The sequence below is a fragment of the Chrysoperla carnea genome, chromosome 5 (assembly GCF_905475395.1).
Source record: "Chrysoperla carnea chromosome 5, inChrCarn1.1, whole genome shotgun sequence".
NCBI lineage: Eukaryota > Metazoa > Arthropoda > Insecta > Neuroptera > Chrysopidae > Chrysoperla > Chrysoperla carnea.
Window position 1 is genome coordinate 7165175 of NC_058341.1, and position 16745 is coordinate 7181919.

The 16745-nt window shown below is 31.5% G+C and overlaps 1 protein-coding gene and 1 non-coding gene across 2 annotated transcripts; one reads left to right on the top strand and one right to left on the bottom strand.

Moving 5' to 3' along the window:
- Positions 1-1025: 1025 nt before the first annotated feature.
- On the bottom strand, positions 1026-3197 carry LOC123300392. Its single transcript, XM_044882962.1, has one exon. The coding sequence runs from the start codon at positions 3195-3197 to the stop codon at positions 1026-1028; it is 2172 nt and encodes a 723-aa protein (XP_044738897.1).
- A 12921-nt stretch (positions 3198-16118) lies between these two features.
- On the top strand, positions 16119-16202 carry Trnal-uaa. Its single transcript has one exon. It is a non-coding gene; the product is annotated as a tRNA-Leu (tRNA).
- Positions 16203-16745: the final 543 nt, after the last annotated feature.

Sequence of the window (16745 nt, forward strand, 5' to 3'; positions counted from 1 at the left end):
AATTAAAAAATATTTACAAATCCGAAAAAAGAACCGCATCAACCTGAAACAAATAATAATAAAATATTACCCTTAAAATTAAAATAAAATTATTTACCCGATTATAATAATAATAAATCTTTATGTTACACCCTCTAAAATAATGTAACTGCCTGCTTTCACCTAAAACACAATAAAATATTAAGTTTTAATCCTAAGATAGGATTATCGTTATGAAAATATCAAAAAACCAAGGGATTAAGCCTCAAAATAAAATATAAGATAAGAAAAGTTGTAAATATAAAATAAAAAACACAGAAATAAAAATAAAAATAAAGAGCAAATTAGATTACCAACAAATTAAAAATTTTATCCTCGGTATACCTAAAACAGAATAAATAATTAGAATTTAGAAAAACCTGTAACAAACCAAAATAAAATTAAATGAAAATAAGCAAATTAAAAAACAAAAATTAAAAAAATTAAAAAATTAAAATAGAATTAATTAAAGAACAATAGAATAAGTATTACCAAATGAAGTAAAATGGTGTACCTAAAACAGAAGAAATTATTAATTAGCGTACCTAAAACAGAAGAAATTATTAATTAGTGTACCTAAAACAGAAGAAATTATTAGTTAGTGTACCTAAAACAGAAGAAGTTATTAGTTAGTGTACCTAAAACAGAATAAAATATAAAATAAATAAAAAATGAAAGTGAGCAAAATTATAAAAATACAAGAAAATAAGTTGAAAAAAAAAAAATTTTTTACCAAATGACAAACTGAAACAAACAAAAAAATTAAGTAAAATTGATAAGCAAAAATAAAAAATAAAAATTAAATCAAAAAATAATAATCGGACAGATAAATAAAAAAGATGAAAAATAGCATAAAATATCGATTCTCGAGACAACACAAATGAAACAGGTAACTAAAAGAAACCCTGCCCAAATTGTGTTGTTTTTCGATCACCATTCAAATAAAACAGGTAAAAAGTGTACACCACAAGTATAATTAAGCAATAAACTTAATCGTCACATGTACTCTAGTTAACTGTTAAAAATTTGGTGATTTTCGCTTGTCTTATATGCTTCGTTCGTTGAGGTACCGGCCCTTGATTGGTTCTTTTATTTGAATCCAATGGCTGGCCGACCTTTGTTGATTGGCTGGCATCTACACATAGGCTGTACAGGTCAGAGAATGGTACTGGACCTTTGTCGCTATTCAAAGCGTTCTTTCCCATTCTGTTGATGTACAAACTTTCGTAGGCATCAAGTTTCGATGGAATGTTGACTAATTTTAACAACTTTATCTCACCGATCTGATGTCCCGTTTCCATGGCGTGTGATGCCACCGATGACTTTTCCTTCCTTTTATTGTTGAAATGCGCTATATGCTCTTTGTAGCGTACGCTAAGGGAACGGGCTGTTTGGCCAATATAACCTTTCGAGCAATCTGCGCAATCAACTTTATATATACCTGACTTTTTGTTGTTTGGAATACGATCCTTCGTATTACATAACATTGACCTCAATTTCCCTTTCGATGTATATGCCACTTGTAGGTTTGTGTTATATTTTTGCATGGCCTCCGATACTTGGCTGGTTTTTTTGCCATAAAAGGTCAATGATGTTCTTAGGACTGGTTCTTCCGTTGACAATGTTGTTGTTTCTTTAAGGGACTTCCGCCATTTCGCCTTTTTCAATAATTGGTCAATTACGTTCGTTGAATATCCGTTGAGTACCGCCACATTTTTTATGTAATCCAATTCCTTCTTATAGTTTGTTGTTGATAATGGGTATGTTGTTAACCTGTGAACAAGAAAATTAAAAGCGGCCATTTTGTGGCTCCAATGAGAAAAGGAGTCCTTTGGAATAAACCTATCTACATTTGTCGGTTTCCTGTAAATGTTGAACGCCAACTTATCGCTATCTCTGGATATTTCGAGATCCAAAAATGGTAATTTTTCATCCTGCTCCTCTTCAACGGTGAATTTGATGCTGGGTTCCGCTTTATTCAAAAATTCCAAAAAATCGTGTACGCTCGTTTTCTTAGTATCTATAATTGTAAATATGTCATCTACATAACGATACCAATGTTGTGGGAAATACTCCGCTGCTTGTTTTAAATTCCTTTCCAATCTTGACATGAATATGTTTGCTAGAAAAGGGCTCAATGGGTTGCCCATACTGGTTCCATGTACCTGCTTATAAAATTTTTCATTAAATTGGAAATAAGTTTGTTCCATGCATAATCTGGTTAATTGGAGATATTCTCCTCTTTCCAGTTCAGGCACATTGTTCTCCGTCAACCATTCCTCCAGGTGGTCCAACGCTTTATTAATTGGCACACTAGGAAAAAGGGCCGTTACGTCGAAAGATACAAACTTATCCCCATCTACTAAATTTACACCCTTAAGTTTTTCTATGAGTTCCATAGAATTCAAGACACTATCACCTGTCGGCTTGTTGAATTTATTAAATTCTGACACAAGCCATTTCGCGATCTTGTATGTTGGTGAGTTGATCCCGGATACAATGGGCCGCATACCATCTCCTTCCTTGTGAATTTTCGGCAATCCGTACAATCTAGAAGTTAGTGGGTTTGATGATTGTAACTTCAAACGATCTCTGCTTCCAATCAGCGCCTGACATTGTTTGATCACCTCTTTTACCTCTTTGATGTTCTTTTGGAGTGGATCCTTCTCGACACGTTCATATGGTCCTTCCCGTAATAGTTTTTCCATCCGTCGAATGTAATCTTCTTTATCTAAAACAACAACAGCATTACCTTTATCTGCCTTGGTGATCGTCACTCCTTTTTCCGTAAGCGATTTTACAGCTTTATGATGAGTTATATGATGGTTGATTTCTTTTTCCTCTGGTCGCAGGATGGGTAAAACGTTTCTCCTGATCTGGTGCTTTACACTTTCTGGAGCTCTTTTGATGGTTGTTTCTACGTCGGCGATAATGTCAATGATCGGTGTTTTTAGGGGTTTCAAAGAAAAATTGAGACCTTTATTTAATAATTGCAGTTCCTCCGTTGAAAGTTCCTTTGTTGATATGTTTTTAACTATATTCAGTTGATTATGAATGGCTGTTTGTCTTGGTTTATTATCATTCCTCCTGTCATTGCTGGTCATTTGTTTTGCCCTGGGTTGTTGAATTGAAATGAGCGATAACAATTTCTTGTTGTGTCGATCATATGTCTGCTCCATTTTGTGGTCAATGATTTCGTTGATTTTCCGGTACCATAATAGCCAATTCTGGAAATCCTTTTCGTTAAGATCTTTGGTCAGCATTAAGTGTAGTTTGTATTTTTCCGTTTCAATATTGCTGCGTGAACAGTAAAGTTGACTTTTTTCCAAGACTAACCATTTATATTTCGCGAACTCAACTGCTTTTCGAGCATTCGGACTGTTGGAGCTAGAATTAATACATAAAAATTTTGGAAATACGTTTGCTTTTAAACAATTGTTTAAAAACGATATATCCGCTGAAAGAGAACGAAATTTTAATGATAATTTAAAAAACTTACATAACTGCTCCTTTGGTCTGGGCACCAAATTATTATTCAAATTAAGATGAGCATTTCTGTGGGCTGTATTATGCATTTTGTTAAAATATATCCCCTTAAGGACCCACAATAAAAATATTTAGCTAGATTATAAAATTATTAATTAGCTAGACCGGTTTCGATTGCTTTGGCAATCCTCTTCAGTAGCATTAAACCTCTTAAAATTAAAAAGTCTTAAAATTAAAAAATATTTACAAATCCGAAAAAAGAACCGCATCAACCTGAAACAAATAATAATAAAATATTACCCTTAAAATTAAAATAAAATTATTTACCCGATTATAATAATAATAAATCTTTATGTTACACCCTCTAAAATAATGTAACTGCCTGCTTTCACCTAAAACACAATAAAATATTAAGTTTTAATCCTAAGATAGGATTATCGTTATGAAAATATCAAAAAACCAAGGGATTAAGCCTCAAAATAAAATATAAGATAAGAAAAGTTGTAAATATAAAATAAAAAACACAGAAATAAAAATAAAAATAAAGAGCAAATTAGATTACCAACAAATTAAAAATTTTATCCTCGGTATACCTAAAACAGAATAAATAATTAGAATTTAGAAAAACCTGTAACAAACCAAAATAAAATTAAATGAAAATAAGCAAATTAAAAAACAAAAATTAAAAAAATTAAAAAATTAAAATAGAATTAATTAAAGAACAATAGAATAAGTATTACCAAATGAAGTAAAATGGTGTACCTAAAACAGAAGAAATTATTAATTAGCGTACCTAAAACAGAAGAAATTATTAATTAGTGTACCTAAAACAGAAGAAATTATTAGTTAGTGTACCTAAAACAGAAGAAGTTATTAGTTAGTGTACCTAAAACAGAATAAAATATAAAATAAATAAAAAATGAAAGTGAGCAAAATTATAAAAATACAAGAAAATAAGTTGAAAAAAAAAAATTTTTTACCAAATGACAAACTGAAACAAACAAAAAAATTAAGTAAAATTGATAAGCAAAAATAAAAAATAAAAATTAAATCAAAAAATAATAATCGGACAGATAAATAAAAAAGATGAAAAATAGCATAAAATATCGATTCTCGAGACAACACAAATGAAACAGGTAACTAAAAGAAACCCTGCCCAAATTGTGTTGTTTTTCGATCACCATTCAAATAAAACAGGTAAAAAGTGTACACCACAAGTATAATTAAGCAATAAACTTAATCGTCACATGTACTCTAGTTAACTGTTAAAAATTTGGTGATTTTCGCTTGTCTTATATGCTTCGTTCGTTGAGGTACCGGCCCTTGATTGGTTCTTTTATTTGAATCCAATGGCTGGCCGACCTTTGTTGATTGGCTGGCATCTACACATAGGCTGTACAGGTCAGAGAATGGTACTGGACCTTTGTCGCTATTCAAAGCGTTCTTTCCCATTCTGTTGATGTACAAACTTTCGTAGGCATCAAGTTTCGATGGAATGTTGACTAATTTTAACAACTTTATCTCACCGATCTGATGTCCCGTTTCCATGGCGTGTGATGCCACCGATGATCATGAAAAAAATGTGGCGGTACTCAACGGATATTCAACGAACGTAATTGACCAATTATTGAAAAAGGCGAAATGGCGGAAGTCCCTTAAAGAAACAACAACATTGTCAACGGAAGAACCAGTCCTAAGAACATCATTGACCTTTTATGGCAAAAAAACCAGCCAAGTATCGGAGGCCATGCAAAAATATAACACAAACCTACAAGTGGCATATACATCGAAAGGGAAATTGAGGTCAATGTTATGTAATACGAAGGATCGTATTCCAAACAACAAAAAGTCAGGTATATATAAAGTTGATTGCGCAGATTGCTCGAAAGGTTATATTGGCCAAACAGCCCGTTCCCTTAGCGTACGCTACAAAGAGCATATAGCGCATTTCAACAATAAAAGGAAGGAAAAGTCATCGGTGGCATCACACGCCATGGAAACGGGACATCAGATCGGTGAGATAAAGTTGTTAAAATTAGTCAACATTCCATCGAAACTTGATGCCTACGAAAGTTTGTACATCAACAGAATGGGAAAGAACGCTTTGAATAGCGACAAAGGTCCAGTACCATTCTCTGACCTGTACAGCCTATGTGTAGATGCCAGCCAATCAACAAAGGTCGGCCAGCCATTGGATTCAAATAAAAGAACCAATCAAGGGCCGGTACCTCAACGAACGAAGCATATAAGACAAGCGAAAATCACCAAATTTTTAACAGTTAACTAGAGTACATGTGACGATTAAGTTTATTGCTTAATTATACTTGTGGTGTACACTTTTTACCTGTTTTATTTGAATGGTGATCGAAAAACAACACAATTTGGGCAGGGTTTCTTTTAGTTACCTGTTTCATTTGTGTTGTCTCGAGAATCGATATTTTATGCTATTTTTCATCTTTTTTATTTATCTGTCCGATTATTATTTTTTGATTTAATTTTTATTTTTTATTTTTGCTTATCAATTTTACTTAATTTTTTTGTTTGTTTCAGTTTGTCATTTGGTAAAAAATTTTTTTTTTTTCAACTTATTTTCTTGTATTTTTATAATTTTGCTCACTTTCATTTTTTATTTATTTTATATTTTATTCTGTTTTAGGTACACTAACTAATAACTTCTTCTGTTTTAGGTACACTAACTAATAATTTCTTCTGTTTTAGGTACACTAATTAATAATTTCTTCTGTTTTAGGTACGCTAATTAATAATTTCTTCTGTTTTAGGTACACCATTTTACTTCATTTGGTAATACTTATTCTATTGTTCTTTAATTAATTCTATTTTAATTTTTTAATTTTTTTAATTTTTGTTTTTTAATTTGCTTATTTTCATTTAATTTTATTTTGGTTTGTTACAGGTTTTTCTAAATTCTAATTATTTATTCTGTTTTAGGTATACCGAGGATAAAATTTTTAATTTGTTGGTAATCTAATTTGCTCTTTATTTTTATTTTTATTTCTGTGTTTTTTATTTTATATTTACAACTTTTCTTATCTTATATTTTATTTTGAGGCTTAATCCCTTGGTTTTTTGATATTTTCATAACGATAATCCTATCTTAGGATTAAAACTTAATATTTTATTGTGTTTTAGGTGAAAGCAGGCAGTTACATTATTTTAGAGGGTGTAACATAAAGATTTATTATTATTATAATCGGGTAAATAATTTTATTTTAATTTTAAGGGTAATATTTTATTATTATTTGTTTCAGGTTGATGCGGTTCTTTTTTCGGATTTGTAAATATTTTTTAATTTTAAGACTTTTTAATTTTAAGAGGTTTAATGCTACTGAAGAGGATTGCCAAAGCAATCGAAACCGGTCTAGCTAATTAATAATTTTATAATCTAGCTAAATATTTTTATTGTGGGTCCTTAAGGGGATATATTTTAACAAAATGCATAATACAGCCCACAGAAATGCTCATCTTAATTTGAATAATAAAAACGTGTTAATATTGTATCGAGATCAATACTATAATATAATGTATCAATCGAATCCTTAAGTTCATGAACTAATTGAATATTTTATAAGTTCATTAAGTATATCGTTTAATAATTTATGATATTATTAAAATATTACGTGCGTTTTCTGACTACATATAAGTATAATAGGCCGGTATTTAGACTAAAAAATGATTCGGGTTTCTGAACTGAGCCCTATTTTGGTACATTTCAATACAGAGCTGAAAGGGCTTTGCTATTTAACTTAAGGACGTTCCCAATTAAATAACGTTTTCTTTGAATCATGTTTTAATCGTGTATATGCATTTTCATTAATGTGTTAAATTTGTAGATTTGAGCTGTTAAAGTTTACGTTTTTAACATGTCCTATAATGAAGTGTTTTTAAAGGTATGCTTTATTATGTAATAAGGCTAATTTCCCTAAAATTTATTTGAAAAACTAATATTCATTAGGTAAAAGCTTCACAAATATTTTCCTATAAAGAAAATTATAATAAGCGGTACTCGTTTTTCCATAAAATATATTTAAAGCGATGAAATAAATGACATTTGTGTGTTATTTCTTCTATCAGTGATTTTCTTTACATCTTTCGGCATCTATATTTCAAAAACTAAGGTATATATCGAAAAATTTTACAATCTTTTTTCGTCTAATTTTCCTTAAAGTTCTAACAGAATTTACCCTCAAAATTTGGAACATAAATTTGGAACGGATCCTCAAGTTGAATTTTATATACTATTTATTCGCCTTGCTCTAAAATATCTACAATTTTAACGCAATTTATCACACGTTTTAGTTTCACATCTTTTAACGTGTTTAGTGTAATTTAAACGACGTCAAAATCTAAATTTGCGCAAAAAAAAATATGAAACTTTACTTTAATTTCGAATTGAATCTACCAATTGATCAGAATCTCAAACAATTTTTAATGCTAAATACTCGGTCTATAATGAATCAGTTCTACTATCATCTTATTGCTACTATAGCAACATAAAATGACCTTTATAACATTTAAATATAATAATAAAATAATAATAATATGATACTATTATTAATATCAAAAGCCATTCAAACATTTATTTTTTATTAATAATAATATATTATTTAATGTCTGTTTTATGTTACTATTAAAAATATGTGTTGTGTTCAGTTCATTCAATTCTATTCAAACTTCAAACAAGATATGAAAATATATTAATATGTCTGTCTGTCTGTCTGCCTGTCCATGTTCACATTTCACTCTAATAGCAATTTATTATCACATCATATTTACATTTAAATGTTGGCTGATCCACATATTTTTGTTTTCTTAAAAATACACAATATTTTCAAGAATATAATATTGTTATACTGCTTTCGGCTTTCCCTCGAAGTATAGTAATGGAAATCGGAAAATCGTGCCAACATGTCCCTCCCCTTTTATGAAAAATATCACGATCTTGAAAGCTTCATAAGTATGTTAGTATGTAACGGAAAATTTGAACATGATTTTGAACCCTTTAAAACGTCGGATTAACTCGAAATATCTCATAATTATCAAGGACCGATGACAATACAATAATTCAATAAGTATAGTTGATTATTATGACCAGGATTTTCAGGAATAACGATTTTCATATCTAAAAATATATACATTTATTTGCGCTCCCACCATATTTTTACTGAATTATTGATAAATAAATAATAGTCTAGAAAACTAAAAAACACAAAATAAATAACAGTTTAAAAAAACTAAAAAACACGCTCTTGTAATAAGCTGGACTAAAATGTAAAAAATAATTTCTTTAAATTCAAAAAATTCCTTTAATCGTACAAAAGCGTGTTTTTTTTGGTTTTTTTAAGCTATTATTTATTTCTCACCAATTTGATTTGTCCCCAATTTGATACCCAATAACAGAAAATCATGCGATCATAACATTCACATAAAATTGGAGAGGAAAAAAGGGCTTTCTAAAGAATGTGACACTTTTGATAAAGTGGCTTTTGATAAAGTTTCGAATGAGGTTAGTCAGGGCAAACTTGGACTTTTTTTCCTTCTGCAAATAGTCAAAAATTTCCGATTCTCATGATAATACTTCAAGTATCAGAGTAAATTGGACGTTTAGCATCTTCAACGTTTTACTTTTGACCCTTAATGCGAGCCTTGGTTAAGCCCGAAAGGGCCAAAGGTAACAAAGTTAATACCGGCAAATCTTATGTATTTTGACATAATAAAATTTTTCTCGGCTACAATAAGGGAGTGCCCGTAAACTACGAAGCTCTTTTGAAGTCTTTAACACCGAATGGAACGTAATTGTAGCTTAGGGTAACTTTTGCAGTAATCACTTCCACCTCTTGACCGGGCCACATGGTTTATGGATGCTCCCTATTAAGTGGTTGAATGTGGATCAGACATTAGATTTTTTTAAATTCGAGAATGTTTAATTTCATTCAATAATACATAAATAAATTATAAATTCTTCTTCAAAAAAAAAACTTTTTATATTTATAACTTTCACTATTATTAAAAGGCCATTGCCAGGCGAAAAATATTTTGAACCGCAAAGTGTATATACATAGTCATTATAAAACAATATTTTTATTTATAGATTTCTTTTTGTATTCGTCCGTAGAATAAACTCTAGGATCTTTCTATGATATAATTGCTGTACCCTTTTTGAAAAAGTAAGTAGGTAATAATTAGAGGCTTGTAATTTTTTTTTTGTTCAAAAAGTATTTATTTTTTGTAAAGGAAATAAATGTTGAAAAGAATGCCAGGAATGTTTTTTGAAAAATATTTTTGTTCACATGTATTTATTGCATTAAGATAAAGACATACATTTGACTGAGCACTAAGGTACCTGAACATCAAAGGATTCCACAAATATAGCTACGTTTTTGAGTTATTCGATCTTCAAGATGCGATATTTCAACGCATTTATTATTATTTTAAGTGATTTTCGCCACCGAAGAAATTTTCCCGGAATATGGGGTGTAATCGTGAAAGATTTAAGTCGTAGCCCCAAATCGTTAAAAAGGAACCAATTTTTGGGACACTATTTTTGGATCAAAATCTTTTCATCATGAAGAAAATTGATCCCAGACTCTGTTAATGCAAAACAAAACTTTTCCTAACGGCGCTTTCCGAAAAGAAAACGTATTTTTAGAGAATGTTATTACATTTACGTCATACAAATTGCCTAGTTGACTAGTTGACTACCGCACTACTTTAACCCATGCGAAAATAAAATTTATGGAGGCTGACATTCCTTCTCATGTTAAATAGTGCCCAAATCTATCTAGATACACCAGTTTTTTTTCAAAAAATACATTTTTGTTCACATCGCCGGTGTATTTATTGTATTGTAAATTTTTATTTTTTTTTTTTTTAGTGTGTGTAAAAATATATTATCCATTTCCAAAGAGTGAAAAAGAATTCAGAGCGAACAAGTTATAACATGTATGAGTGAATATATATAGGATATATATATATATTACTGTGACTTGAATCGCTATGTGTGTATAACAATTCCATACATGGAAACAAATGGAAGGTATCAGTAATTTAAAAAAAAAAAAAATCCCACATGAGTTTTTTAACTTGACATTCTCATTTCTTGTAAAAACTCGCGTATTTTAATACTATTGTAATGAACCCCAGGGAAGTTAAAGAAACTGAGATAATTTAAAGTAATGTACTCACATATAATGGGTAGACTACTAAATCAGAAGTATGTCTTTTTTAAACTAGTTTACTACAATTATTTCATACAGTGAAAACTAAAAGTAGAGCTATAAATATAAATTCTTTAAAGAATCAAACAAGTATTTGATCTCTTAAATTATAATTCCTTAAATTTTCCAAAAAAATATCTTGTAAATAAATAAAAAAGTAAGCGCTACATTTATAATGTACCAAGGTACGAAAGGAATTTAGTTCTTACCGGGGGCCCACGACATCTCTCGATCTTTTTTTTAAATAACATCCTTTTGTAATCACCGCAATAACTTTCTCTGTTACTGCCTGGCGCTCATACAGCAGCGAAGGAAATGGTTTGGTCCGGCCATAGTCGAACCAGATGAAATTAGGAAACTCAGCGCTTGCCAGATCCTGGGTTTCAGTACATCAGTTGGTAATAATAGCCACTGAAAAGCGTAGCGGGGAAGCGTAGAGTACAAGGGTCTATTTGGCTTGGTGCTCTGAACCATTGCTTCGAGTCCCGATGCTCGAGCATGGCCCGCTAACCTCCATACCCATACCCATACCCAATCACCGCAATAACGGTGTAATCAAAGAAAATTTCTTCCTGAAAATAAAATCGAACATAAATAAACGAACGTCATACCAAAAATAAATTAAAAATGGTTTAAAATTCTGATTAGAAAGTTAAAATTTGTTTCTAAACATTCAGAATGAGAGTGAAAAGTCTTTGTGGCTTCATTTCGAGAGTATTATATTTATTTCTTTTTATTTTGGTATCATGTGTGTTTGGTTTTGTAGTAAAATAAAGGACATTAATTTGTAAAGTCTACGTTACATGATATAAATAATTACTGTGCACAGTAGGTGATTTAATTTATTTTATATACCTAAGCTTTATATACATATAATAGTGAAAACTTAGGTAAAGCAGCTATAAAGCTATATAATAAAGCTTTGATACTCGAAAGGATGTCATCAAAAACAAGTTCCTATCATATTCTATCTATAATATAGTGTGTACTTTGGTTATTAGTTCTGTTGATTAATTGGTTTTATATGCAATAGAAATATTGGTTCTATGAAATTACCGCACACAAATCGAGAATTACAATAGACAAAGGATTCTACAGGAGTCGGAAAATGACTTTTATGACGGTTTCTTTGTATATGGGCATGATGATTCTCGTTAATTTACTAATAATAGTTAGTAGCTAATTATCCTTCGAAAACGCTTGGTTGATTAAGGATGTGGTTAGAGTTGTCATTTCTCCAGATTTGATCGGTAGACTCCCGATATTAAATTAAATCCTTCAGAGTTGAGTAAATAAAGAAATTTGTTTCATTATTTTGTTTCATATTCATGTAAATGCGAGAATTCTGAGCAACTTTTATTTGAAAAAAGGAATAGGGCACATTGATATAACCCGACAGATTTGGAATAGGACCACCAAGGACAGAGACGCAGACAAAACTTGGAACGGATCCTGGAAAAAGAAATGTGGAGTGTTCGAGAAACTTGGTCTAGAATTAAAGAATTTTAGAAGAGGATATAGACGATGTTCCATGTAAGAGATTCAAAGAATTGATCTGTTTATTATTCGACAGAACTTAGAATGGGACCGCCAAACACAGAAACGCATAAGATTTGGAATAGGACCACCAAGGGAAAGGAATAGGAAACAACCTCCCCAAAAGTCACATTGATATAACCCGACAGATTTGGAATAGGACCACCAAGGACAGAGACGCAGACAAAACTTGGAAACGGATCCTGGAAAAAGAAATGTGGAATGTTGGAAAAACTTGGTCTAGAATTAAAGATTTTAGAAGAGGATATAGACGAATAGTAGAATTTTGTGACGGCCCAATGTTCCATATAAGAGATTTAAAGAATTGATCTGTTTATTATCCATAGGATCGCCAAACACAGAAACCCAGAGTACGGTAGAAAGAAACTTGGGACGGATCCTGGAAAAAGAAAGATGGAGTGTAAGACAAACTTGGCCGAGAATTTAAGAATTTTAGAAGAGGGCAGAGACGAATGAGGTAATTTCGTGACAACTTAATGTTCCGCACCTAACAGAATCTGTTTTTAAATCTATTCAAGCATTGTCGGGCCTAGTATAAACAATAAAAATCATTTCATACACCAGCAGATGAGGTGTGGCTTATCGTCTTAAAACTACAGTAATATGATAAGTAGTTACTGGTTGGTAAGTATGTAACTAATTAATACCACCCGGATTCAAAGTCAAAGCATAATAATTATTATTCAATCTTATGAAAACAGTAAGTAATCTTATCGTATAGCTAAACCCTACCTTACTTAATGTTTTTACTTCCTTGCACAACGTAGGTGAAGTATTGTGTAATTAAAAAAATTCAATGATGAAATATTCAGTGTTTTGGCCCAGAAATACGGTTAATTTCTAATTAAACAAAGAAGAAGATATAGGTTTAAATTTTGTCGTGGTATCAAGTCTAGTTTTAGCCGAGGAGATCTTGAAACTAAACAGAGCTGATATTAGAGCCATCGCAGAGTTACTCACAGGGCATGATAACCTGAACAAGTTCCAACATCAGATTGGAAAAAGACAATCTCTCGCGTGTTACAGATGCGGAGAAAATTCAGAAGAAACATCGATCCACTTTCTCTGTTACTGCCCGGCGCTCATACAGCAGCGAAGGAAATGGTTTGGTCCGGCCATAGTCGAACCAGAAGAAATTAGGAAACTCAGCGCTAGGCAAATCCTGGGTTTCAGTACATCAGTTGGTTATAATAGCCACTGAAAAGCGTAGCGGGAATAGAGTACAAGGGTCTATTTGGCTAGGTGCTCTGAACCATTGCTTCGAAGCCCGATGCTCGAGCATGGCCCGCTAACCTCCATACCCATACCCCCATACCCCCATATCCAAGTCTAGTTTTACATTTTTATGCGTAATATGGCAAATTCGACATCAAGCATCAACTGTAATTTATCCATTTTGACCCAGTTTCGTCTGTGTATTCGTATATACGTACACTTGCTATAGTTATACAATCGAATCTCGATAATTTGCCACTCACAAGGGATCAGACAAAAGTTTCAAATTACCAAAAGTTCAAATTATCGAGAGAAGGGAAGCCCTGGACTTGAAATTGCTGCATGTTGGCGGCAAGATACTATTCTTTCAACTTTCAATTTACCGATGGGGACCAATAAGTATTGATCTTATCTAATTATCGAGTATTTTTAAATGAGTAGATTTATCGAGAGGTTCATATTAACGAGTATCAAATTATCGATATGTATTAAAATTTTGGATTTAGGAGTACAATATATCTCTTCTTTCGTACTTCCTTGTAAGGAGCGATATAAAATATAATCATTTTTCAAAATTTGAATTGGCATCTGCCTTTTTCTTAATTCATTTTGGACCAGAGTTTATAACCACCGTACAAGGTAGTTATATGTGGTGTTAGTGTAAGATTTTTTAAACCATGAAATACATTTGATGGTTTAATGACTACTAGATTGATGGTACGTACGACATGACATTATGGCGGTATATTCAGGTTTACTTTATTTATTTATTTATTGTACACATATAATGTTTTTAAAACCAGACTATTTACCGTTGTCTACCAAATGTACCGAGGAGACTTGTTCTTCTGTTCTCTACGTCTGTTTACTTTTAAAAAACAAACAAGAAATGGTGTATAAAATGTTTGATGATGATGATTCATTCATTTTACTATTACTTACTTTTTACTCTATGCATGTATTGCAATTGAATTAATTAATTTTTTAGTTATAAAATGATTAAATTCCAAAAATAGATTTCATTTCACAATCTTGTGTAAGTGTGTGTATAAAAACAAAAAAAAAATTAATATAGAAATACTTGGAATTTTTATCTGATAAGAGATAAGAGGACATATTTTTATTATTGATACAAAAATTTGCTAGAATTAATATAAATAAATTAAGTAGGTTGATGAGACATTAAGGCAAAAGATAAAAAATATATAATACACGAAGGATTTTCTTAGAATAACTTTCCAGAACAATCTATTATGTTTCTGGACTTTCTAGATTGGGTCCGGTTCAACGTCATCGCGGATTTTGTTGTAATAAAATCATTATTTGAGCAGATACGAAATTCACTAAAAATACATTGGCGGATCTTTTATAAAAATTTAATCAAACGGGTCTTTAAAGTTCCGGAAGGTCGGAAGTAGGGTTACCACCTCTCCAGATTTGATCGGGAAGCTCCCTAATCGTATAGTCTCTCCCGACTCCTGATATCAACATATATTCTGCAGAATTCAGTAAATAAAGATATATTTTGATAAATATTTCACAATTTCCCGACTTTTTGATTGATTTTTCGACTCTCCGGAACTTTGAGGCGGCAACCCTGGCCGGAAGAAAAAAGTCAGAAAGTCGGTGAAATTAATCTAATTATATCACCAAATCAAAATTATGTTCGATTTTTTTGATTTTTTGTATATCCAAAAGCCAAGGCAGCGTTTGCGCAGCTTCGACCCATCTGGAGATCACACCAACTCAGAAAACACACTAAATTGAAAATATTCGAGACTAATGTCAAAAGTGTTCTTCTGTATGGATGTCAAACCTGGAAAGTCTCGCAAAGCATCACCAGACAACTGCAAGTCTTTATCAACAGTTGTCTCAGACACATCCTCAACATTTATTGACCCAACACGATTTCCAATGAAAACCTGCTGGACAACTATCACCAAACTCCAGTCGCACACACCATCAAGCAACGCAAATATGGTTGGATTGGTCACACACTCAGGCGAAACAATAGCATTGCCAAAGAAGCACTTGAGTGGAACCCCCAAGGAAAAAGAAGGGTGGGCCGACCTCGTCATACCTGGCGAAGAACCCTGGAGCAAGAAATTACTGAAGAAGGCAAATCCTGGGGAGAAGTCAAGTCCATGGCACAGAATCGAGTTCGTTGGCGAGCATTTGTTGAGGCCCTACGTCCCCCTCGGGATCATAGGACATAAATATATATATAAAAAAAATATATATCCAATAGATTTACGATCAAAATCTAAGTTAATTTTCTGCAAATATAGTAAAAGTTACTCAGAACTGTCCTGAATTTTACCTGGATATGAAACAAATAATCAAAAAATTTCTTTATTTACCGAGCGCAAGCTTTCGGGGATTTTATGATGATATATTGATTGGGAAAACTACACAAGTTTTGGAATCTTATGATCAAATTTGGAAAGAAGAAATATATTTTGGAATTATTCAATAATAAAAATTCAATATATACAAACATAATTTATTAATAGTACCTCTGCATTTCAAATCAAATAGATAATATTGCATCATTTCTGTGTACAGTGATCACAACTATACACAATGTTATCTGATGATAAGTACATAGTCAGGTTGGCCGAGCGGTCTAAGGCGCCAGATTTAAGCTCTGGTTCCCAAACGGGAGCGTGGGTTCGAACCCCACACCTGACAATATTTTTTTTTAAATAAATTACCTACTAATTAATACATTTTTATTAAGTATTCATCATTTTTTATATTTAAAAATTTCAAATTTTTACTGTTATTATGATATATCGACATAAATTTGGTGAACGTATAAAATTTTGCAAGCGAAGAAAAACTGAGCTCCTTTCCCTAGCGTGTGCTCTAAATATAACAAATTTATCAAAATTTTCATCATAAAAAATAATTTTAAGAAAAAATAATAAATTTTAGCTTCATTCAAGTACAACCCCACCTTCTTATAATCGTACAATATGAGACTCATGTGTACAATGAAATAAAATACTCTTATGAAGAAAAAAAATAGGCCCTTTTAGGCATTATAAATAGTATAAATGTTCAGTAGAGACTATGGTAGGCACGGTAGAACCATTACAAAGGATGTTGAGAATTTACCACCAACTAACTAAGAGGTATAACCGTAGAAACACATAAACAGTTGTTTCACAGAATTCAAATTGTTTATTATTAGAAAAATTTAAGTATGTTCTCTTTAAGCTTATGTTTCCA

Excerpts from the sequence above, each read along its gene's own strand:
- LOC123300392 (XM_044882962.1), bottom strand. The coding sequence starts at position 3,197 with ATGGAGCAGACATATGATCGACACAACAAGAAATTGTTATCGCTCATT.